The 23063-nt window shown below is 43.8% G+C and overlaps 1 protein-coding gene across 1 annotated transcript in view; it reads right to left on the bottom strand.

Moving 5' to 3' along the window:
* Window positions 1-23063, bottom strand: part of Spag1 (sperm associated antigen 1) — an 83010-nt gene continuing 59947 nt past the window's right edge. Inside the window, exons 13-21 of the mRNA XM_004640089.2 lie at window positions 22896-23058; window positions 22611-22710; window positions 17322-17474; window positions 11392-11558; window positions 9978-10110; window positions 8756-8882; window positions 3133-3291; window positions 1148-1525; window positions 1-1053 (exon numbers count right to left, since the gene is read on the bottom strand). Of these exons, the coding sequence (XP_004640146.1) occupies window positions 922-1053; window positions 1148-1525; window positions 3133-3291; window positions 8756-8882; window positions 9978-10110; window positions 11392-11558; window positions 17322-17474; window positions 22611-22710; window positions 22896-23058 (1512 nt within the window). The 3' untranslated portion in view covers window positions 1-921. The remainder of the gene's footprint in view (window positions 1054-1147; window positions 1526-3132; window positions 3292-8755; window positions 8883-9977; window positions 10111-11391; window positions 11559-17321; window positions 17475-22610; window positions 22711-22895; window positions 23059-23063) is intronic.

Raw genomic sequence — 23063 nt, 5'->3', positions numbered from 1 at the left:
CAAAGTGATGCTAATCTTTCATTACAGGAATTGGCCACAGACTACAGGAATAAGTGACTGTACACTGATTTAGGATCTTAAAGATTTATTGCAAGAAATAACCTTTTTTCTACCCAGTTAACAAAACAGTTTGCAATATAAGTTCATTTCCCTTTTTATAGTAAAGCAATAAATATAGTCATGAAAGCAGAAAACAAAGGCAGAGGGCACATTTAAATGGAAAAAAACATGAAGGTGACAATTCAGACAAATGCAGGGTTAGTTGCTTTTATGTAGTGGTTATCTTGTTTATATAAGCAATATATAAGAAAGTCATTTTTTAAAATATAAAAAGTGATAGAAACTTTTGGCAATTTTTATTCTTAATCATTAAGCAATTGTCCATTATTAGAAAAAATAAGTTCCTCTTGTGGTGCTAAACTTAATCAGATTATAGTAGACTTCAGAGTCGCATCATGTTTTAACTGATTAAACTCTACTAGAATTATATAATGGGACACTTTGGATATAAAGTGACATAATAGTCACTTAATGACTTTCAGTTTTAAAAGAAAATTTTAAATTTATTCCCATCAAAGCTTAAGAGGACTCCACAGTCTAAAACAAATGCTGTTTAAGTGAAATATTTAACAGGCAAGTTATCAAAGAAAATGTGTGCTATAAATTAAAATGTATTTTTAACATGTCCCAAATATACTTATGAAATATAAAGATATGGTTCTGGTATATAAGAAAATATTTACAACTAATAAAAAGCAGATTATAGAATATACATGTTTTATATATAAAAATAAGTCGAATGTCTGATAGGCCAAGGGGCGGGCTCCTGTACTCCCGGTTTAATCCATGCGACTATTATGGTACCATTTAATGAGCACTGCTGGACTGTGGACATGCATGGAAGGATCGTCAGTAACTGAGTTACAGCTCATACTGTCTCTTCAGGGCTTGTACATCTGCTAAAGAAAAATGGTTGTTTGGTGTGTCTGAAAGATCGTCCAGTAGCTGTTCGATTTGCTCCTTTTGGCGCTTGCTAATGAGTGTCAACATCATCTGAAAGGAAGAAAAAGTTATATTGGCATAAATAACACTTTTAAAGTTTTAGAGACCCTGAAAACCTGTATCAATAAAATACTTTGCCACTTACCTTAAACCTATCTGCTTTGCTTAGATACAAAAGATGCTGATATACCAAGGCAGGATCTTTAGCAAGAAGACGATTTTTCAGAGACTGAACTAGGAGAAGGAATATATCCCCTTCGAGTTTGTTACTCAACAGCACTGGCAAGGCCTTTGGTGCAGTGATGGCTAAAAGGTGTGCGCAGGCTTCTTCATCTTTCCTGGTACTGACAGCATTTATAACCTGGCCAAACTCGTAGGCGTTGCTGGGCTTGGAGACACGAAGAGGCTCAGAGCGTTCTGGGGGCCCGGTGCACCCACCCCTCTGCTCGGAAGCCAGGCGGGCTGTGGAAGCCACCTCTGGGTTTTCTTTCTTTGTCCTGTCCTCTTCATTGCCTTCATTCACCTTCACAGGGGAAAGTGCAATACTGTGACACCACTCGACAGTCACCACAATATCTTAAGTTACGTGTGTCAAAATGGGAACTGAGAACAAGTTGACTGTACTTTAATCAAGTTCTAAGTGAAAAATCTAATTTGTAACAAATTATAAAATCTACAGTTTCTTTAGGAAAAGCTTTAGGTTTTAAGAATCCAGTTCATGAAAGTATTCTGCTGTAAAGTTTTTACAATGCTATGTTATATTGAAAATTTAGCAAAATTTTATTTTACAACTTTCCATAAACAAAATTCATAAAGGAGGACCTATGGTAACTTTCTCTTTCATTTTAGATGTAAGCATTCACTGTTCCTTACAGGTTAACAAAGAAGTGAGCTTCTATTTTTTCAGTTCTCTTAAAACATCTTTTTCTTCCTTCATTAAAGGTAAAAAAGCTTTTGCCTAATAATTGCCTCTTAGTAAAAATAAAAGACCATCAACAGGATAATATGCATGACAGTCATGACTGATTAGGAATCCATGGCCTGATGTTCATTAATGGTAAAGGTAAACATCTGGGCCATCAGAAATCATAAAGGCACTGCTTAGGCAAGCACAGGGACCTGAGTTTGATCCCCTGTACCGCCTGCTCTGCCAGCCCTTCTTCTGGGAGCCAGCAACAGTCCAGGCATGGTGGTGCATGCCTGTAATCCCAGCATTGGGGAGGCTGAAAACAGGATCACTACAAGTCCAAGCTGCGCAGTGAGACCCTATGTACCAAATAAACTTTTAGAAAAATCGCAAAGGCAGGTGTTATGGTTTATGTCTAGATGTACCCCAAAGTGTCGTGCACTCACCCTTGGGGCTTTGGAGGAGACTGGGTCCTGGATGAGTTTATAGCAAATGTGATGATGGGAGGTGAACCCTGGCCAGAGGAGGTGGGCTCCTGGGGGCATATCCCAGAGGGTTTATCTCTTCCCTTCACCATCTCTCTGCTCCCTGAATGCCATGCCATGAGCTCTTCTCTGCCAAGCTCCCTGCCATGCCACCCTTCCTCAGAGCCAGCAGAATATGGACTGAGCCTCTACAAACTGTGAACCAAAATAAACCTTTTCTCCTTAGAGTTGTGTCTCAGTGGTAGGAAAGTAATAGAGGCAGCAGGTTTGATCCTGGGGAGGTCCAGATCCTCTGAGAACCTGATCTGGGTTCACAGTGCTAAAAGAAAATTCAGTCTGAAAACTCGTGGGCTGTGGATGAAACAGTCATGTCAGGGTTCTCCAGTGCAACCCTGCAGCGAAGTTTGATGGGCAAGGGTCCCAGAGCACCACACACTGCAGCAGGCCGGGCGGAGTGGGCAAAACAGGGTGAACTTAAGTAATGCAAACGCCTGTCAGGGCTATACAGATCATGGTTATTATAGTCGTCCTGTAGGTACTGAGCCCAGGACCGAATGCAGGCCCACGCTGAGAAGTACCCACTGCAAAAGACAAGGTTTGTCATTATAATTAGCTAAATTTCTCAATGGTCATCACAAAAATAAGAAACAGATTTTTTTGCAGAATTCACAGGAATATTGCCTTAAAATCCCCGTAAGATTTCCAAGGGGCCTTTCAAAGATAATAAAACACAAATACCTCTTGAATTTCAATTTTCCGTCTTTCTTTTCCTTTATTGGATGGTGCTGTATTATCTTTCAGGAATCTGGTCACCTCTTCCAGTTCCATCTTGGCCTCAGCAATATTTGGGTTTAGTAGGAGAACTTTATTGAGGTCAGCTAAGCTTTCCTGATAATTCTGAAAAGGCAGAGAAAATCATTTTCACGCAAGGTGGCACCTCCCACGATCAGCCTGAGTGGGGTGTGTGCAGGGCGCCCCGGTTAGCACCACTCTCACAGGGCCCCGTGGGTGAGTGCACCACAGACAGCAGACACCCATGACGCCCATGACACGGCCAACGTCTGCCTAAAGGAAGGAAGGCAGAACCCGGACTTAGAATTCTAATTCAGGTTCCCCTCTGCATCACCATTGTCCCTGCCCTTATCCCACAGTGGCCTTCTGCTGCTGCATGAATAACTAAAACCCTGAGCAGGCTCTTCGTGCCCGGCTAACAGTGAAAAGTACACAGGATCCTACCGAACTTTTCTGGGCTTCAGTTTTTCTGTTTTTAAAATAAAAATACTCAATTCTAATTTTCACGAGGCCGTACCAAACAATGAATGGATGCATACGGAGAATGAGTTACCGCATCTATGATGGGCCCGTAATTCATGCCCCGCTGCCAGGAGGCTTGCGCCACTGGTGGTGTGTGCATGGGATGCCCATCAGGGCCACACAAATTGTCGTTATTATAGTAGTCTGGTGCCTCAAAACCCTTCAGCATTGCTTTACTGTTCACAGCAGGCTGCTGTAGCCCTTCAAAGCCCCCTGCCCAACCAGCAGAAGAGTATAAAAGCGAAGTATAAGAAGTAAAGCCATGGTGTTATGTTCAGCTGTAGGGAGCTCAGGTCAACAATTTCTGACACTGCCAGTGAAGTGGAAGACCTAATAGTATTATAGACTGCTGGACTTTTTTAGAATATTTTGCTGAGTTAACACACCTATAATATTCAAATGACAGAACTAAACAAAAAAGGGGATACAGATGAATGTCCATTTTCTATCTGTATTCAAAATGGTTAGGATAGATATATAGTTACATTTTCTTAATGAATAGAGGGATTTGTTGTAATAGTGTTTGTAAACAGGATATCATGTCTGCATCTTGTACAGCAAATAACCACTAGGAAGAGAGTATGCAATGTGTTAATTATTGGAACTATCCTACCAATTTGAATTGAAACTGTCTCATTGTTATTTGTTTCTCAATAAAATTATGGAAAAAAATCCTCTGTACTGGAAAACAAAAATTAAAAAAACCCAAAATAAAAAAATAAAAAATAAATAAAATATAGTCCCCTGCATCAGAAAACACACCAAAGAGGTTGGAGACAAAGAATCTCCAGGTATTAAGAGGGCCCCCAGATCTGGCAGAAAAGACAGGACACCACCAGCCCACCCTACAGGGATGGGCCACGTTGCACAACTACAAACTATATATATATACATTTCTTTTTTTTTTTTGGTTACTCTAAATTATGAGGAGGCAAAGAACTACAATATCATGTAACTTGGTTTTATTGGGGGGGGCAGAACAGAGTCCTGAACCCCAGAAATGCTGAGTCATTCCCCACTTTGGGCTCCCCACCCCTTTGGAGACTGGGTTGAATTTACAGTTCTCTGGCCCTTGCCACCACGCCCAGCTGTGACCTCTTTAAGCAGTGATGACACATCAGTAACAGGATGCACTGGAGGCTGAACACAGAAGCTGAGCTACTGGTTAGGTGACATTCCTAAGAGACTGGATGGAGTGGCGCATCCCTGCCCCCGCCTCAGTCACATGCCACACCAAGAGCCATGTGTTTACAGGGATAATTTTAAATCTGCCCCATGGGGAGAGGAGGTGGTTTCACTGTTTCATTTTTTTTTTGTTTTTGAAACAGAGTCTCCCTATCTTGTTTAAACTGGACTTGAACTCATGTGTAGTCCAGGCTGGTCTCCAACTCCCAGTGATCCTCCTGCCTCAGCCTCCCAAATGCTAGGATCATAGACATGCACCACTATGCGCAGCTTCTAATTTATTTTTTTAAAAGGTAAACTGTTTACAAACAATAGTACATTGTGTACTGTTAACAAATCTCCTCAGACCTCTGTGTTACAATAGCATAACCGGAACCTACCATAAAGAAAAACAACTGACATTGCTCAGGGGACACCTGAGTGTCCTAGGCAGGGAATCTTTCACAAAGGGCAAGGGAGTGAGGCAAGAAGGCAAGCTGCAGAAGCAAACCCTGGGCGTGCTAAGCATTTCACAAGTATTACTTAACTCTCACAACCTATGAAATATTCACTTCCAATATTCTCATTTTTAAAATGAAGGAACTGAGGCACAGCTGTGGAGGCCCACCTGGGCGACTATCCTTGAAGGAGGAGCAGTCGTCTCCATGTTGGCTGAGCCTGACCCTATTTCCACGTACTGGTGTGTACAGAGCTGGCTGGGGCTTTTCCTGATCTGTGCAACCGGCTTTCAGCAATGCAAATTGGCCCAGCCAGGTGCTGATGAGGTCTGCGAAGACAGCAGAAAGTGTCCCCACCACCACCAGGCTGCCCCATCGCCTAGCCCGCCACCTCCCCCACCCCCTTGGCTGCCCTGTGTGAGACTGGGAAGAGACAGGATACAGAGCCGATACTCCACGCTGTGCAGCCTGAAGATGGGGGCTATGACTTCCTGGGGCTGGAGAGATTACGCATCAGAGCTGAAGCACCCACCCCAAACATTAGGTACGATGTGGACTGTGTATGCAGACTATTCTTTCTGCAGGTCCTTCTCTGCGTACTGCAGAGGTGATTTCCAGCCTCCTAGTAAGCCCGGCTCACAGCACTCACCTACCTCCTGCCATTCTCACAGTCATCCATCCCCAAGCCATCCCTTCTTCATGAACTGGTAACACCCAGGTCTGGCCCTGGGTCAAGACCTTTGTTCTGGTTAGCCATCATTTTAACTGGAATCAGGACCTGTTGGCTCCCCATAACTACAAATATGGCCTAGTGTTTTCATTCTCGCCATGGGTTGCACTGGAAGTGGTAGATTGGAATTAGGTCGCTCGGACTCTAGTAACTTTTCCATGGGGTTACAAATATAAATTTGCTGTGTGATGACAAGGACTGGAAGGGCTCTCTATGATAGAGAAATAAGCCTTGGAACTATCGTAGCAGCGCTTTCCAGTTAGGGGGTGATAAGCCAGCATGGAGGTCAAGGGTGAGGTCTGAAAATAAAGATCTGTAAGCTACAGCCTTGGAAATGAAGTCCAACCTGTGGGACTAGACAGGGTCATTTTCACCCACTCAGAAAAGTGCCTGGAGAGTAGTGGTGTGATTGGAAATGCGCTTTGATTAGCGCTCAGCAGAGCAGCCAGGCAGCAGGAAGGGTGGGGCCAGCCCTAGGCAAGGGGAGGCACCTTCACCTCAGTGGTCAAGCAGTCCCTGTGCACAGAGCTGGGAACACTGTGACACAAAGGACAGGCTGCTCCTATCAGGGAAAACAAGAAAAAAGGCGAGTCAGTGGGAATGACGCAATTAAAAGCAAAGGTTTGAGATGCCAGCAAGGGAGCGGCTGCACCTTTGACTGCAGTTGTCAAAGAGGAGGAGAGGAAGCAGCCCTGGAATTTGGGCAGTAGCAGAGCATATACAAAGCATGGCTTGGGCAGAAAAGAGGACATTAAGTGACGCTAATGACCTCAGCAGGCCTTTAAAAGCAATGTTATACTCGTTGGCTACAATAATTACTATGCACAGATGGGCTCCTTCTATAAAAGTAGTAACTATTTCACAAGGTTTTATTTTTTTGGCATTTTTCTCCCTGTAGCAGCTCCCTTCAGCAGGAACAGCACTGTCTCCCTCATCTCTATACTAACGGCACCACCCTCTGCAGCACTCAGTAGGGCAGGTAAGCTGTAAATAAAAGCAGCATATGCAGAGACCTCTGAAGAACACTGCACATAGTTCTCTGGACTGCACGTGCACACACACTACGGAAGCCGGCGAGAAACAAATCAAAAATCTGAGGGAGCAGAAAGTTTGGCTGGGAGCCACCTGCAGGGGGTGCCTGCAGTCCCAGCCCCTGTGCCACTTTCCTCCTTTCTGTCACTGCACAGTGGGATGTGTGCGTGGGTTCTGATACTTGTCATAAGCTGCTGGGGCCTCTGAAGATCCTGAAACGAAACACCCTTGGCACCTACCGAACTGTACTGGACAGATAAGCCATTTAAAGTCAAACTGAAAAACAAGGTACCAGCCTCATAATCTGGTAAGGCAGAATCACTCAAATTTGTGATTTCTCTTTCTGAATCAAAATAGAGTTTCTAGAATTAATTTTAGGTATAAAATTTCAGTCCTTCACTAAGTAAAGCTTCTAACCTTTAGAGAAACAGGTAGGCAATACCACAGTTTAGATATTATATATAAACTCGTGAGTCATGCAAAGCTATCCTTTATCCAAATCCATTAGCTCTTCAGATGGCCTCATTTGGCCTGCGATGCTACGGCTGCTCCCTCCCAACCTCAGATGGTTTTCCTAACCCTAAATTTTGAGGTCATGGAAGGGGAGTGAGATTATATGGGATTTAATCCTAGTCACTATACGAACCTTGGACTAGGACTCACATTTCACCCCTGACAATGGGGATAGTTTCTGACATTCCTTCCAGTTTAAAAATAGTAATAATTCTGTTTTTCTGAGGAGTTATGCTACTTTGGCCACAGCAACCACTGAAGAACAGCAGCCGTGGCCCTCCGCTATCCCGTGGCCATGGGCCTCAATAAAGGCCACAAGGTGACTAAGAAAGTGAGCAAACCAAGGCCATCATCGCGGACACCTCACCAAACACACCACGTTCGTGCAGGACATGATCTGGAAGGTGTGCGGCTTCGCCCCCTACCAGCAGCGCGCCATGGAGCCGCTCAAGGTCTTCAAGGACAAACGCGCCCTCAAGTTCATCAAGAAAAGGGCGGGGATGCACATGCGCACCAAGAGGAAGCGTGAGGAGCTGAGCAATGTGCTGGCCGCCATGAGGAAGGCAGCTGCCAAGGACTGAGCCCCTCCGGAATAAAGCTTTGCAGAAAGTTCAAAAAAAAAAAAAAAAAAAAAAAGGGAGTTATGACAGGAGTTAGTTCTAAGGAATTAGTTATGATAGCTTCACTTTAAAAAACAACTTCTTTCTCTCCATCTTTGATACAGGGTCTCACTATGCAGATCAGAGTCATAGTGATCCTCCTGTCTCGGCCTCCCCAGCACTGGGATTACAGGCATGCACCACCACACCAGGTTTCAGGGCCGGCGTTTAGACCACTGACCTATCTCCCCAGCTGATAGGTTCACTTTTTTTTTTTTTTTTTTTGATACGTCCACTTTTAAGGGAAGAGTTTGTTACTAAATGACTGAAAGCCACTGGCAACACCAGCTGGGTCCCCCCACAAAGACTGGGGTGGGAGGCAGGTGGGAAAAGCATCAAGTGGAAGATGGGTCACTGGGTAGATGTTGGTGGCAATGTCTGAGATTTGAAAGTATATCCCACGTAATCTTAATCCCATTCCATAACCCCAAGATTTAAGTTCAGGAACACCATGTAAGGTGTTCAGAGTACCCACACACAGGCGCACTCACCTGGAGCCCTTTGAGAGCCAGCGCTCGCCGGTAGAGAGCTTTCACGTTCCCGCCATCCAGCTGAAGCGCCTGGTCACAGTCCTGCTTGGCCTCTTCAAACTGGCACAGCTTCAAGTAACACAGAGCTCTGGTGTAGCACAAGGGAATACAGTCTTAGAAAAGGTAAAGACGGCACACCTGCAAATTTAGGCAGCTTGTGAAAACCAGAGAATGGCTAAGCCTGCCTCTACACCACAGCTGTTCAACAGAAGCTTGACATTTGTCTCCTGTTATGTCACTAGCTTGCAGTACATCAGGTGACAGCACTGGGGATAGAAATACAAACAAGAAAGAGCCCCTGCCACTGCACCCATGGGGGAAGGGTCCTGTCAGGAACACAAGCGGCCAACACTGCCCATCCTGCAGAGGCCAGTAAACATCTGTTCGGCTTAGGGCTGTTTTGGGCAACAAGTTGCCAACATAGGAAAACATGAAAATGTACAAAAACATAGTGAAAAGCCAAGTTAAGGATTTAGAAAATAGCTTGAAAATGCCTGGAGACTTTTTTTTTTTTCGGTACCGGGGATTGAACTCAGGACCCTGTGCTTGCCAGGCAAGCACTTATTCTATTGAGCTATCTCCCCAGGCCCTAGAGACTTTCATATATTCCTCCTGTCATCCCACACTCTACTTACTGCCTTAAAAAAAAATCATAAACACACACACACAAAAAAAATTTGAGACAGGTTTTCCTATATAGATCAGGCTGGCCTTGAACATATTATGTAGCACAGGCTGGCCTCAAACATGCAGCAATCCTCCTGCTTCAGCCTCCCCAGGATGACAGGGGTGCACACAATGGCCAGGCAGCATGGTATCCTGACCACATATGGGGAAGATGGCCCCTGAGCAGGGTTCTAGAACCATCCACCTGCTCCTGCCACATGCTATGGAAGATACTGATCCCTTTACTCAACATTCCAGAAGAAAGGGGCCTTACTCCCCCACACAGGACCTGACATTAGACTCAGCCCTGCCACACCGCATGGCTCTACTTGTACCCTGGCCACCTCTGTCAGAAGCACTCACTAGGGACAGCTTGCCACATACATGGCTGCAACCATGACAAAACAGCTGGGCAAATGATTAACTTTTATCAATTTTATTAGTTAAAGAAATAACTTACTTTAAAATTAGTACTTTAAAAAGTAGAAAGAAATATCTAACATTACAAAGAACTTGCCTATTTGTATAGATGCCATACTCCTTACTGTTAATCTTCAAGCACTCAGTGTATTTACTAAGAGCATCTTGATAGTTTTTGTCCTTTGCATATTGATTTCCTTCTTCCTTAAGGGCTTTAAATATTTCTTCATCTATGGAACAAAATTTTTTGAAAGAGAGGAAATACTCATGTTAGTACCGCTACATCTTTAAGTACAGCTATAAGCTAATTTGGTCATACACCATGCTGGTCTAAATGGACAACTTTCAAACAGATTGAGAAGACAAACTGGCTAAAGTAAAAATATATTATGAAATCATTATTTTCAAATTATAAAGTAAAATGCAAATAATTCTAGCATGTTATTCATACTGACATACCTTGGATTCTGGAGATTTAAACAGAAACCAGAATAAACAAACAAACAGAGGCCAGAACTACTTCAGAGAGGAACAGAATCAGGCCAACCAAGGACTCCGGGACACAGGGGACCCTACAACACGCGCTGTAGTCTCAAATATGGCTGCTCATGTAAAGCACGAAAGCCACAGGATTTCATTTTTTCATTTATTTATTTTTTGGCAGTACTGGGGATTGAACCCAGGACCCTGCATACACTAGGCAAGTGCTCTACCACTGAGATACATCTCCAGGCCTTTTTATTTTTCAGACAGGTTGCTACTAAGTTGCTTGGATTAACCTTAAACTTCCAGTCCTCCTCCCTCAGCTTCCCAAGTAGGTAGTACGACAGAAGTACCCCAAAGCATTTTCAGGAACCCAATACACTGCCTCATATAGTGCTTTGACAACAGAATATGTCCCCTTTAGACCTTGTGTTGAGCTGTAGGTATGGCCAACTAGGTCTTTGAAACACAGATACAAACAGCCTCAGTGTTCACCTCAACAATTATTTATTCAGTAATGTCAAACTAACCTCTCAAAGCCTGAAGCAGTCATCTGCCTCATGCCCCAGACTTCCTGCTGTTCATTCATATTTCCCTTTCAGCATTTCTTAAGGCTATGGTCTACTCAAGCGCTTAATTCTTTTTCTTCTTAGTAATACTGCTAACTTAACATTTATTTACAGTCAACATGTGAACCAAGTATTGTATAGGCATGCCTCCCTTTATTCAGGGGAACCACCTGCTGAGACAGCAAGAGGATCCATCCTCTCACTATGTGGTTCAGGCTGGCCTTAATACTGGATATGATCCTCCTGCCTCAGCCTCTTGAGTGCTGGGATTTCAGGCATGTACCACCACCCTGCCCAGCTTTGAAGCAACTTCTTGAGGCCACAGAGTTAAGAAGAGAGACAAAAAAGACCTTAAACTCCAATGCCAGAGTTCAGGATCCCTCTTTCTGCTTTACTGTGGGAGTAAATACATGGACCAAGACACCCTGCAGGAGGAGAGAGTGCGAGCTCCCTGAAAACCTGAGATGCTGGCTGAGGCGAGGCTGCTAGAGACCCTTTCTTGGCTGGGGTTGGTCTGTGGCTCAGGATACCATGCTCGAAGTGGCTGTGAGGTGGGCACCACAGGAATGGGTGACAATTTCTCCCGCCAATTTGGTCCATCCAGCTCCATTAAGATTCTTGTTATTCTAAAAGAGAAAAGGAGTTTCCTTTATTTTTTATTTTTTTTGTATTTTAGGGAAGGGTCTACAGGGAGTTCAAGGTCTCATTACTAGATCAGACTTGTAGTGATCCACCTGTTTACAGCCTCCCAAGAGCTGGGATTACAGGCACGCGCCACCACACCCAGTCTTAATTGCTATCTCAGTGTATCCCAGGGGTGGGGCTGGGGCTGGGGCTGGCACAGCAGGCCCGGGGATCAAACTCCTGACCCCTGCACCTGCTTGCAGGTGCTTTAACCCACTAAGCTATTTGGCCAGCCCTGCAGTTTCCTTTATTGATCATGCAATTCACTTTTATATCAGTGAAGGTCAAGGTCAGATAAATAGTAAGACAAATGCCATGCCTGCACGGGCTTCCTTGTAGAACATATACAATGTTAAGCTATTTTCTCTCCACATAAACCAAGATGTTTTCAAAAGGATTTTTAAAAGTTCCAACTGGTGATGTAACTTTAGACCATTTTCTTTCCTTTTTCTTCTTGAGTTGGGCTCTGCTCTGCTGTTGTCCAGACTAACCTTGAAATTTAAATCCTCCTTCTTCAGTCCCCCAAGCAGCCTGGATTACAGGCACCTACCTCTGTACCTGGACAAACCATTTTCTAATCAAAAGAAAAAAAAAAAAAAGACATTTTACATTTGTTTAAATTTTTTAACATGTACATGACAGTTTTAATTTTTGAAAAAGTGAAATATAAAACTAAAATTTAGGAGGTCTAAAAGAAATATCCATGAGAATACTCAACACAATTACTAAATGGGTAACATACTCCCCTTGAGGACAATCGGAGTGCTTCAGAAATTCCTCTCGCAAACTGCACATGGTTAGGGCTGGAGCCCACCAGCAGCACCAGCCCTGCGGCTCCACAAAACACTGCCTGGGGCTAAGCCAGCCCTTGTGAGACTGGCCACTTACTTTCTTCTCCTCTGAATAAAGATGAAAACACTGACTATTTCAGTCCCTTTTGAAGAGGCTTTATGCTAATGAGATTTACTAATGACCGTCATAAAATTCAAATTAACATCTTTACCACTTTCTCATTATTGTAAACATTCAAAGTATTACACTTAGGTTTAAAAATAAAATCAGATTATGCCTTTGGGGATGAATCTGGTTTTTTAAAAGGCACATTCCAAGGTTGAGAAGTTTTATTGGCAATTGACAGAATACCTCCTAGCTAGTTTAATTCTATAGTTCCACATACACTTTCTGTGAAACATTTTTATACTTATACATAGACAATTATAACACTCCTACCTCCCTTCAGTTTCTTAAACTGAAATTTCAACCACAGTCTTTGGTGATAACTAAATTTCATCGTTTCATTATAAAAAAAATATTGAAAATTAATGTATAGCCACCCACAACTGCAGAAGAAAGCTTTTGAAAAAAATTTATGCAAAAACTTATATTACCAGCACAGAGGAAGGAAAAAGGACCTGAAAAGAGATGATGTGTCGCCAGGGAGGAAATAAGTTATGCAGGGAAATGTAACATATTAAGATTCCTAGAGAGGAAGAAAGGAATACAGTTAATGGAGGACAGAAAGAAAATAGGCACAGATGCTTAAATTAAAAAAAAAAAAAAAAAAAGTCAGGTGCTGACATGTCATTTTGCACATTAAACTGAAATAGATGGAAACACAAAAAGAACGCAGGATTCACAAAAGGAATAATGTAATGTTAAACATGGATATTTTGTATTTTTTTAAGTGGCAAAAGCAGACAGGGCCTCTTTGTCTTTTATAAAATAATGTATCAACAAGTATCATTCAATTAAAAAAAAAAGACTGGGACTTAAAAGTCAATTGGCGGGAGAACAGCCTGCTTGGGCCCCCCTCCTGTCCTAGAGAGGAGCAGCAATTGAGACTGAGCGTGGTTGCACAAGCTTGTAACCCCAGGCCTTGGGAGGCTGAAAACAGGAGGATCACTACGAGTTCAATCTACGTAGTGAGATCCTGTAGACTCTGTACTAAATACATACAAAAAAAAAAAAAAAAAAAAAGTCAATTGGCATAAAAGAAACCCTTCTTGAGTACGTCAGAAAGTTAAACACAAAATCACCGTAGAGCCCAGCAATTCCACTCCCATGTATATACTGAATGGAACTGAAATTAGAAACACCCACGAACATTGAGAGCAGCACTGAAGCTGCTAGCTCGGACCTACCCAAGTGGCCATCAGCTGCTAAGTGGTCAACAAGAAGTGACAGGCACAGGCTGCTCTTCGGCCATCAAAAAAGAAATGGGAGGCCAAAAAGCACCCAGAGAGCACTGTGCTAAGTGTGAGAAGCCAGACACAAGTCACTGGAGCCTGTGATTTCTATGTGATTCGGGAAACAAGCAAACTAGAGAACTCCGCAGAAGACAGAAAGCAGGCGGGCAGCGGGCAGGGGTGGGGCGGTGAGTGCTCGGGAGGTGCCGGTTTCCTTCTTGGGTGAAGAAACACCCTGGAACTGGCAGCAAGAGGAAGTTGCACAACACCAAGTGCCACTGCGCTGCCTGCTGTGAGACAGCTAACTTTATGCCACGTAAGTTTTAAGTTTTTATGTAAAAGCACAATACAGACACTCGAGAATAAGTGATTCTAGTCTCTCCCACATACGCCCGCCTTCAACTGCTCAGGCAGTTAAAACACACCATTCACACTGGCGCTTCAAGTGTCCTTTTTGATTTCCAGGTACTGCAGATTAAAAGTGGGGCCTTTCCCCTGAGCCACACCTCCAGCTATTTATTTGTTTATTTAGAGAGAGAGTCTCACTAAATTGCCCAACCTGAGCTTGAAATTGCCATCCTCCTGCCTCAGCCTCCAGGACTGCTGGAATCACAGGCTTGCACCACCACATCTGGCTCTGAAAGGTCTCTATACAGGCCCCGCCTCTCCATCAAACACCTCAGGAATTTTCCCACTTGATGTTGGGCAAGATCTTCTGACTGAGTAGCTTCTCTTTTCTCCAACTATATCTTTTTAAAAATATTTTTTAAAATGTATTTAGTACAGGGTCTCACTACACAGATAGGACTCATAGTGATCCTCCTGTTTTCAGCCTCCCAAAGGCTAGGATTACAGGCACACGCCACCACACACAGTCTACACTGAGCTATCTGGCCAGCTCTTCCAACTATATCTTGTTAAGGAGCTAGTACAGTGGCAGGAAATCACTTTCACAAAAAGAGGGGGCCAGGGAGATGGCTCAGTAGGATAAGCGCTTGACTGGCAAACGCAAGAATCTGAGTTCAATCCCCGGTTCCGCCAAAATAAATAAATAAATAAAAAAAGAATGTAAAGGCTGTTTCGGGGCTGGAGAGATGGCTCAGTGGTCTAAAGCACCTACTTGAAACAAAAGAGCCATAGAAAATGGGCACCCAATCCAGATGACTCATGAAACGTGATCAGCACCCTGGGGCACTGAGAACAGGAACCTAAGATGCATCCGGGAGGCAGGGATTGCTGGTGGGTCAGGCGAAGGCATTTCCTGTAGGAAACAAGTTCTCTCCTAAAGGATGAGATGGTGCCAATCAGAGCCAGTGAAGACAGGGCCTTCGAACACAGGGAGACGCCCGGCAGGGTGGAGGCTGCTAGCATCGGACTGATGTCTGACCGAGTGGCTTCTGAGCAAGGAGGCTACAGATGCCTGAGGGTGCATCTTGTTCCACTCTGCCATGAACATCCAATACAAGCTGAGATTCTCTCACTCAAAATGCTGGGGACTAGAAGTACTTTGGGTTTTGATTTTTTTTTCCAAAGAATTTTGAAATACTGGCATATACAATAGATGGAATGTGATGTCATGGGGCAAGGACTACAGTCTAAATAAATTCATTTAAGTTTCATACGTACTTTGTACACATTGTCTCACAGTAATTTTGTATACTGTTTTTAGTGCACTATATTTTTTTTTTCAGTACTAGGGGATCAAACCTAGAGCTTTTGCACTGAGCCACATCCCCAGTCCTTATTTTTTTTATTTTGAGACAAGGTCTCAGAAAGTTGATAAATTTCCCAGGCTGCACTTCAATTTAGAATCCCCCTGCCCCAGCTTCCCACAGCTCTGGGATTACAGGTGTGTGCTACCACACCTGCCTCTGTATACCTGCATTTTGCCTATGACCTATCCCATGAGCTCAGATATAAACTCTTCTATTTGTGGTTTCAAGTAGGTATTCTTTCTTTTTTTATTTTTTTATTTTAGAGAAGGGTTTACAGGGTATTCAGGGTCTCACTACTAGATCAGACTCATAGTGAACCACCTGTTTACAGCCTCCCAAGAGCTGGGATTATAGGCTCATGCCACCACAGTCTCAATGGCCTCAGCACCCCCTGGGGGCAGGGGCGAAGCCAGCATGGCAGGCTCAGGGATTGAACTTCCAGCCCCTGCGCCTGCTTGCAGCCACTTCAGTCCACTGAGCTATTTGGCCGACCCCAAGTAGGTACTCTAAATGTTTCAGATTTTGGAACACTTCAGATTTCAGATTTTCAGGATTAAGGATGCGCCACCATGGAGATACACATATATCCCTTTTTCCTTATCTGACCAGACAAACAAGTTTCAAGGACAACCAAAGGCAGGCCCCATACCCAGCCCTTTTCAGTGGTCATCTCCAGAGAGCGCCAGGGCCACCAGGGAAGGCAGGGCCCGATTTAGAAAGTGAATAAATGCAAAACATGCATTTGTATCTTCCACAGTTTTGTTCTCTACCTGCATCCTTCCTAGACCACCTGGAGCACTCTCACTGCAGCTGAGTGGCCCTGCGACATCCCAGCCTGACTGCCTAGCAAATTGGCCCTCCTGGGAATAATCTGTCTTGCATAACTTCCCCTCCTTGCCCTATTGCAGTTTGCTGACTGACAGAGGCCATCTCGTGTTTCTCCTTTTGCCTCTTTCGGGGGGAGAAGGGCACAGTCCAGCACAGGGTGCAGCCCAGAAGCGCTAATTTGGACGAATTGGATGCCAGGGAATTGCACGGAACTAGAAACCTCATACAGCTCATAATTTTCCAATTCCACCTGAAAGCAATTGATGAAGTCAGAGATTATTTTTCTGGGCACATGGAGGGTGCTGGGCATGGAACCCAGGGCCTCCCCAATGCTATCCTGTCTCTGGGGTCTTGGAATTCTTCTCTTTTCATGTTCATGCTATAAAAGAGACCCAAATGCTCTGCTACTTCACTTCTAAAATCTAATACTCTTCTGAGTCCGCAGCGATTTTCAAGGGCATATAACATCTGGTAGGGTGATCAACACCTCCACACTCCCAGGGGAAAGCAACAGACTGGTTTCCACTCACAGAGGTGGTGCCGGTGGATACCTGCCACCCTGGGAGAAGGTCCTAGGTGGGGTGCTCACTGCATTCTTGGACTTTGTCCTATAGTAGTACTGATTTATGAGCCAGTAAACACACCTTCATAATAGCACGGGCACTTAAGCAGCCATGTGAGCTATTCCTTGTGTTATTAAAAAGAAAAATTTATTACCACATGGTAATAAGTGGTCCACGAAACAAATATAAGGGTGCTAGGGGCCAGCTCAAGATTCCTGAAGGGATAGTTAGAAATTAAGCTACTGAGAGAGCATCTGACTTGATGGAGTAGAAGAAGGCAATCATTCATGGAAAGTAAATAACCAAGAACATGTTTACACTCTGACATTGTTCTGGAAGGCAGGGGAGGGAGAAAGAACATGCCTCCATTATAAAACAGCAAGACTTTAGCTAGCTGTCCAAGACTAGGTTACCTGTTAATACTGTCATTTGCTAGCTGGAGTCCAGAGTCTATTTGCAACACCGTCTTATAATCCACGTAAGCCTTGCCGTACTGCTCTAGTGTCTCATAGGCCATGGCTCGCCGTAGAAGAGGTTTCATGGAGAACGGATGGAGTTCCAGGGCTCTGAAGAAGACAAAAACACTATATATGATTTACTCTGAAAATGAATTATACTTAACTGAATGTATACCATAATCATGGGCTTTTGAATATGTACATAACCTGTTATTTCATTTTGGGAACCTGGCAAAACACCAGAAAGGCAAACCTAGAGTGGCAATCAAATTCCTGGTTATTTTCTTTGAACCCAGGACCAAAGTTCTCTGCAATTACTCCTCCCTGGCAGCAGGTATCAGCCTCCTTTGTGCCCTCAAAGAGCCTGACACGGCCTCAGGCACCCAGTGCAGATTCAATAGATTTGTATTACTGACAGATTAAACAGGAAATTCTCAGCCATCTATGTGTTTAATAAGGCAGCTTAGTACAGAACCACAAAAACTTGCATTATATGTTGAGAATCAACTCGCACACTTCCTATGGTTTCTTAAGATTTTCTTGCTGTGAAAAGGTATCTGAAATAGACATGATAAAATCAAGGAACTACACATACTATAATTTCTTGTAAATCATGAATTTTTATGATACATTTTCTAGTACAGGAAATGTTTCCAACGTCACTAAAGATGTATTTCATGGTTGCATTCTTTGGTTGTATTCACAGTAACTGCTTAACGCCTCTCTGGAACTTAATGTACTTTATTATATTCTGAAATCAAACATAGACTGTACCTATGAATGAAAATGATGAACACTTGGTTTTAACAAAATCATGTGAAGCGATGAAGGACTCCATGCTGAGATTGTACAAAGAACCTGCGCTTGATACAACCTCCACCAGATGGTCTACATTAGAGACAGCAAATGCGCTCTTTTTGTCAACTCTGTGCTATCAGCAGTTCATGGATCAAATGTTTGACTTGCCTTGGGGAAAGCAAGAGTGAGGGCTGCTTTAACTTTCTCTTCCAATACCCTTCAAAATCTGCTGCCTACTTTTGCCTCCAGCGACTTGGCAAGGAGAAAGCACTTGTACAGCACATGCTACCCACGGTGCCCTGTAGACTTTTTCTTCTAATTGAACAAACCCAGAGCGGCAATCAAATTCCTGGTTAACCTCTGAGGTAAACATTAGTGTGTTCACTACACAGACGAGAGCATGGACACATGGAGTACTGCGTCCTTCTGTTGGTTCCTTTGAGAATCAGCTTCAGGGAGGCAAGCACAATGCCTGTCCTGAGTGTCATTAGACACATTCCCAGTCCTAAGTCAACACGCTTTCATAAGCAACTCAGAAAGTCCCTCTAGACAGAACCCTTGGAGCTGTACACTTCCCAACACACACATGCACATATGCATGCACGTGCACACACACACACACACACACACACATATGCTGCCCAAAAAAAAACCTGACTCACCTGCTACTTGGACCCTTTCACAATTTTCCACAGCAAAGAGTCCCTCAGCTGCCCTTTGGGGAGCCCCTCTAGACTTAGTACCATAGAAATTATTCTGGAACTGTCACTGTACCTAATTGGCTTCATTTCTCTCAAAAAGTGACCAAATCGCCCTGGCCTACATGCTTTGAATGTGAGTGATTTTTAATGATCATATTTGTGCTCTGCTGTTTTTTGTTTTGCTTTGTATTTTATAATAAGTTTGTCTTACTCTTGTAATCAGTGAATAAATTCAAGTATAAATACTGAAGCACTAGACAACAGGTCCTTGAGAATGCAGACCGGTCACCTGTACCACTAGCGTAGTTTAGGGCCAAGCAAAGGTTAACTACAGGAATGGAGACTAAATGTGTCCCTCTCCTCACACGCGTGTAGACCTTCATTGTGCCAGGTGCCATTCAGCCAATCAAGATGCTCCTAAGCAGAGCCTAGGATTGAAAATTGATAAATTGAGCAAAGTATAATAAAAGCAAGGTGTTTTTCCCCTTTAACTGCAATCTTGAAAATAAATATGAGCTTATAAATGGAAATTTCACTAGGGGGGAGAAATAAAACCCATTTACATACCAAGCACAGAGAATTTTTAAGTCAGAGCTATCCGTTCAAGTTAATAAAATTAAGACCAAGGGAGTCTCCTAATCTCAAATCTGTCAGAAAGTAGCAAAGATAAGCAAAAGCAGAGACTTGCTAGACAACATTCATTTGATTTAGTCTTTTAAAATATCTTCAACAGAAAGCCACTGAAAGATTCTTGAGTGGTTTAGATAACCCAAAAAGGTTCTCTGAAAAATGAGAAACCATTTTTAAGCTAATAAACAATTATGAGAAAATAAAAACTTTCTAGGACAATTCTTCTCAGACTTTCCTTAGCCAGCATAAGATCTTCGCCTGTTTTGCCCAGAGGCCAAACACAGAAACAAACCCTGAGCAAAGATAAAACCAGCAGAGAGTCCTGGGAAACCCTGAGACTTCCCGTGTGGAGACATTTAAAATTGCACGCTTTTCCAATGTATATAAAAAAGTCACTTTCACCAAGCTGTTTTTCCCCTCCCCTTATTTTAAATTTTGTCCATGTAATCCTTTCTCAATGTTTTTCTTTGTCTGGGTCAGCCAAATAGCTCAGCGGATTAAAGTGCCTGCAAGCAGGCCCAGGGACTGGGACTTCGATCCCGGGCCTGCCATGCTGCCCCTGCCCCTAGGGTGCACTGAGAAGGCAATTGAGGAGACTGAGAAGGCAATTGAGACTGGACGTGGTGGTGCGGGCCTGTACTCCCAGCACTTGGGAGGCTGTAAAGAGGAGAATCACTATGCATCCAATCTAGTAGTGAGACACTGAACACACTGTAACCCTTCCCTAAAATACAGAAAAAATAAAAATAAATTTTAAAAAATGTTTTCCTTTTTCAATGTCTCAGGTAGGGTACTACCTGTCTAATAAAAAGACCTCACAGAACTCTTCAAAGAGCAAAGATAATTAATTGAAAAGCTCACGAAGAAACTTCCTAAAACATGTACAGTCTTTTGAGGGTAAAATGATAGTCATACTGCCTGCTGATAAATGATTCCTATTTTATAGAGATTTAAATGCATCCGCATTTCAGCTTGCTTGCCAAGGCGCATTATGGCTTCCCTGGCATTGAAATAAGTCGGAGAATCACAGCTTTGGCGTAAACCACCCCCTGCTGGGCACCATGTCCACGCCCGTCCTGCCGGGACTCACACACAGGTTATCAAAGAAAACATCTAAATAGGTCAGCCTCTAAGGAGATAAGCACTGACCAGCAGGGCCGGATTCCTTGGCTAGAAAGCACTGCTCCAGTCTGCATGCAGACACAGCCAGAAAGCCTGGCCAGAACTTCATGTATCTGTGGCAGTCTTACAGAAAATGGTTCCAGATTCCCTCCTAGGTATTCTACCATGCAGTACTAAACATGGAGGGAAAGATGTGTATCCAGGGCAGTGTCTTTGGGAAGGTTGTAAGCCTTTTCAGCAACAGAGGATAAGCACTGTTCAAAGGATGCCCTGCTTGTAGGATTAAAACAAGATGAACCAAGACAAGCAAGAAATCAGAAATCTACTAGGCAACCAGCTGTAGGGTGCACAAGCGGGGCTCCCAGAGCAGAGAGGTCCACTTGCTACATGATTTGCTTCCCCATTAGAGCCCCACTTAATCAATATTACTTAAGTGACTATACTTGTAATCTTATTGGTTGACCATAGTTTGGTCCCACCTCACACCTACCTTGTGATTTCCCATTGGATCAGCTTTACCCAAGCAACTACACTCCTAATCTTATTAGCTGATTATAGTTTTGTCCCACTTGAACCTGTCACCTTGTGGTTTTTCTCTATAAAACACTCTTGAGAAAAGGGGTCCCCAGGACCATCCACTCAGGACCCCCTTCTATCCCTCTTGGACAGAATCTTTCTTTTCCACAATAAATATTTCTACTCTTAACCTCTGTCACTCCTAGAATTCATTCTCTGATTTCAGAGAATGTGAACTTGGTGTATCTGACATCTAGCAGTAAAGCAGGTTGGAAGTTGTATTTCCACTATATTATTTGGATTATTTGGGGGTCCTCTATCATCCTATATTACTATCAGTTTGACTCAATCCAGTCCACAGGACTGGATTTTGCCCTCAAAATCCTGTAAATAAAACAATGAGCTATTGTGAGATAGGATGGATAAATTATATTTAAAACAATATAATTTGTTAAATGTGAATGTATAAAATTGGTAAAAAAAAAATCCAACTGCTTCAGGGACTTCTTTCTAAACTGTAGGCATGAAGACTAGTACACTTCACTCATATCAGTAAACTGATAATGCCAACAAAAGAAACAATGATCCTGGCACCTTATAAACAATGCCCACACAATTTACTGTTTAAAGTAAGGTTTCTGATAGTGAAAAGGGGTGACAGTTACTAATCATATGAGTTAACAGGAGTAAACCAAGCCTGTTAGTCAAATCAGAACTAGACACTTTTTTTTCAAGACACAGGAGTACTACCACTGCTTGCCAAAGGGCTTCTGAAGCAGGCTCCCTACTTAATGGGAAAAGAAAACAATACGTTTTGTTTGTGTCAATATATTCATCCATCCTGGTGGTAACTCATTGAGTACCATGGTGCCTGTGGTGCTTTAAAAGGGCCAAAGCCGGGATAGAAGTGGTTCCTGACCGCAAGTTTAAAGCCATCAGGGATGACCAGGTGGCAGTGCAGGTGTTAGAGACCTGCAGGTGACTGAGGAGGCGGGGAGCAGGGATTTCAGAAGCAAAGATGAAGCAAGGGCATTGCCCACTTCCAGGAAACAACAAGGAGGCGAGCACAGTGGTCCAGCAGCCCACGTAGGTGCAGAAGGGGGAGGCGGCAGAGAAGTTCGTAACTGGCTAGGTGACAGTTCTGAGCCTCAGCGTCCTGCTGGAAACAGTTTGAGCAGCGTACAGTATCAGGAGAAATCCTCCTGCCGCAACAAGACCGCCACCAGGTACTAGGCTTGGCCAGCCAGCAGTTCGCGGTGAATTATGGCGGGGGCAGTGGAAATAAATCGTGCATAATTTTCCTTGTCTTCGTATGTGAGGGCAAAAGATGATTTTTGTATACTAATCAATCAATATAGCTTAACACTATTTTAAGAAGTTAGACTTTTTATGCGGAAAAAAAAAATCAAACAAACAAGACTATAGAACACTGAAAGAGTAACAGGATCTTGACAAATACCGAAAATGCGCGGTTTACCTGTTACAATCTTGAATGCAGCCACTGCAGTTTCCTTCTTTTAGGTAACACGCGGCTCTATTTGAATATAAGATACTTAGATCACTCGCACTTTCACTTCCTAAAATCACATGTAATTAAATACAGTTAAAATCCATCAGCAAAATCATATTTTGGCAGAATTACAAGATGACTGCGGGCTCGGTGACACTGCGGGCCTTTCCCACCGGTCCCGCAGAGGTCGCGGGCGCCGGCTGAGCCGCAGTGGCCGGGGGTGTCCCCCAGGTCGCGCGCGGCGCCCCCTACCTGCAGGCTCCAGCTGCTCGATCGCCGCAGAGTAGCTGCGCGCCGCCTCCCCGAACTGCCCGCCGCGGAACTGCGCGTTGCCCTGGTTCTTCAGGCCCGCGGGGTCGGCGGGGGCGGGGGCGGGGGCGGGGGCGGGCGCCGGGGGCGGGGCGCACGTGGAGCCCTGGG

The sequence above is a fragment of the Octodon degus genome, unplaced genomic scaffold (assembly GCF_000260255.1).
Source record: "Octodon degus isolate 3935 unplaced genomic scaffold, OctDeg1.0 scaffold00118, whole genome shotgun sequence".
In the NCBI taxonomy this organism is placed as follows: Eukaryota; Metazoa; Chordata; class Mammalia; order Rodentia; family Octodontidae; genus Octodon; species Octodon degus.
The sequence above is the reverse complement of the archived record's forward strand: the minus strand, read 5'-3'. Positions and strand labels throughout refer to the sequence as shown.